Source organism: Crocuta crocuta, unplaced genomic scaffold (assembly GCF_008692635.1).
Source record: "Crocuta crocuta isolate KB4526 unplaced genomic scaffold, BGI_CrCroc_1.0 scaffold1013, whole genome shotgun sequence".
NCBI classification, from domain to species: Eukaryota; Metazoa; Chordata; class Mammalia; order Carnivora; family Hyaenidae; genus Crocuta; species Crocuta crocuta.
Window position 1 is genome coordinate 589,188 of NW_027531297.1, and position 1,618 is coordinate 590,805.

The 1,618-nt window shown below is 70.1% G+C and overlaps 1 protein-coding gene across 1 annotated transcript in view; it reads left to right on the top strand.

Annotated features, from left to right (window-relative positions):
• Nucleotides 1-1,618, top strand: part of EXD3 (exonuclease 3'-5' domain containing 3) — a 76,349-nt gene that overhangs the window by 48,306 nt on the left and 26,425 nt on the right. Inside the window, 4 exon segments of the mRNA XM_077771561.1 lie at nucleotides 87-210; nucleotides 614-824; nucleotides 920-1,029; nucleotides 1,419-1,581. Coding sequence (XP_077627687.1) covers nucleotides 87-210; nucleotides 614-824; nucleotides 920-1,029; nucleotides 1,419-1,581 — 608 coding nt within the window.

Sequence of the window (1,618 nt, forward strand, 5' to 3'; positions counted from 1 at the left end):
CAGGCCAGCAGGTTTGGGGGTGGGGGGGTGGGGTGCGGCCCCAGGAACCCAGGGTGGTGGGGGTGCCACAGCTGCACTTCTTCCAGGGCGGCCGAGGTGCCTTTGGAGGACAGGAGGGACGATTACTACCGGCTGCCCATCGCCAGGGAGGACATCCACTTCCTGGCCTCTGGGGAGGCCCTGGCCAGGCACGGGGAGGCGATCCTACAGGTGGGTGGCCAGCTCCGGGGCTCCGTCCACACCATGGACCCACCAGGCTTCGCTCTCCATCCCCTCCGGCCCAGACACCCAGCCCGTTCCGAAGACCCCGGGCCTGAAGCACAGGCTTCGGGCACTGGCCCCCCACCTGCGGCAGCTCCAGACCGTGCGATGGCTGGACCCTCGGCCTGGTTGGCAGGTTCCTTTGACCCCTTCTGTGTGGAATGGTGGGCACCTGGGGGCCAGACCTGGCTCCCGTCATGTGGGAGTTCCCAGGGCTGGTCACCCCTCCCAACAGAGACTGCCTCACCTGGACCTCACGCGAGGGGACCCGGCTGGCTGCACCCTCCTAGCCCTCGGCCACAGCCCTGCGGCCCCAGGGGCCTCACCTGCTTACAGCAGCCTCTCTCTGCAGCCCGGCCAGGTGGTCGGTGTAGACGTGGAGTGGAGACCCTCGTTTGGCACGGGGGACCAGCCCCAGGCATCCATCATGCAGGTGGCAGTGGAGGGCCGCGCCTTCCTGCTGGACCTGGCTGCGCTCTCGCGGCCCGCGGCGGGCCAGGCGTCTCAGGCCTTCTCCAGGCTGGTGTCCCGGCTGCTCTCGGACCCCTCCATCACGAAGCTGGGTGAGCGAAGCCCCTGCCCACCCAGGGGGAGGGTGCTGAGGTAAGGCCACGGCCCCTCCCTCGGGTACCGGCCACACTGACGGCCCTCCTTGCAGGTTATGGGCTGGCGGGAGACCTCCGGAGCCTGGGCGCTTCCTGCCCCGCCCTGGCGCACGCGGAGAAGCAGCTGCGGGGCGGCCTGGACCTGCTGCAAGTGCACAGGCAGGTCAGCTCGAGCGGGGCGGGCGGGGGCCCCTCCATCCTCCGCCCAGCCGCCTGCCCGGCGACACCCTGCGCCAGCTGGGGGTCTGCACCACAGGCTGCCAGGGGGTCTGTGCATCAGGACCAGCTCATGGCCTCAGGTCACCAGGCCCCACCAGGGAGGGAGGGTCACCACGTGTCCCCACTCTTTCCCCAGAGCCAGCCTTGTTTTGGGCTCCCCTGAGTTCTCAGCATGTGCCCTTGGGGCCAAGATGGCATCCCCAGAGCGGACCTGAGGCCCCTGCACAGACCGCCGTGGCCATCTGAGCCCTCCCTTCCCGCACCGGCAGCTCTGGAGGGCGGAGGGCCTTCCCCAGGGCAGGCCGCTCACCCCTGAGGGGCCTGTCTTGGCAGATGCGGGTGGTGAACATGCCAGCTCGAGGCTCGCTCAAGGCCAGGGGGCTGCGGGGCCTCAGCCTCCTGGTGCAGCAGGTCCTCGGCAAGCCCCTAGACAAGGCGCAGCAGCTCTCGAACTGGGACCGGCGGCCGCTGAGCGAGGGGCAGCTGGTTTATGCAGGTGTGCACCCCTCCTCCCCACACACCCCCCCCCCCCG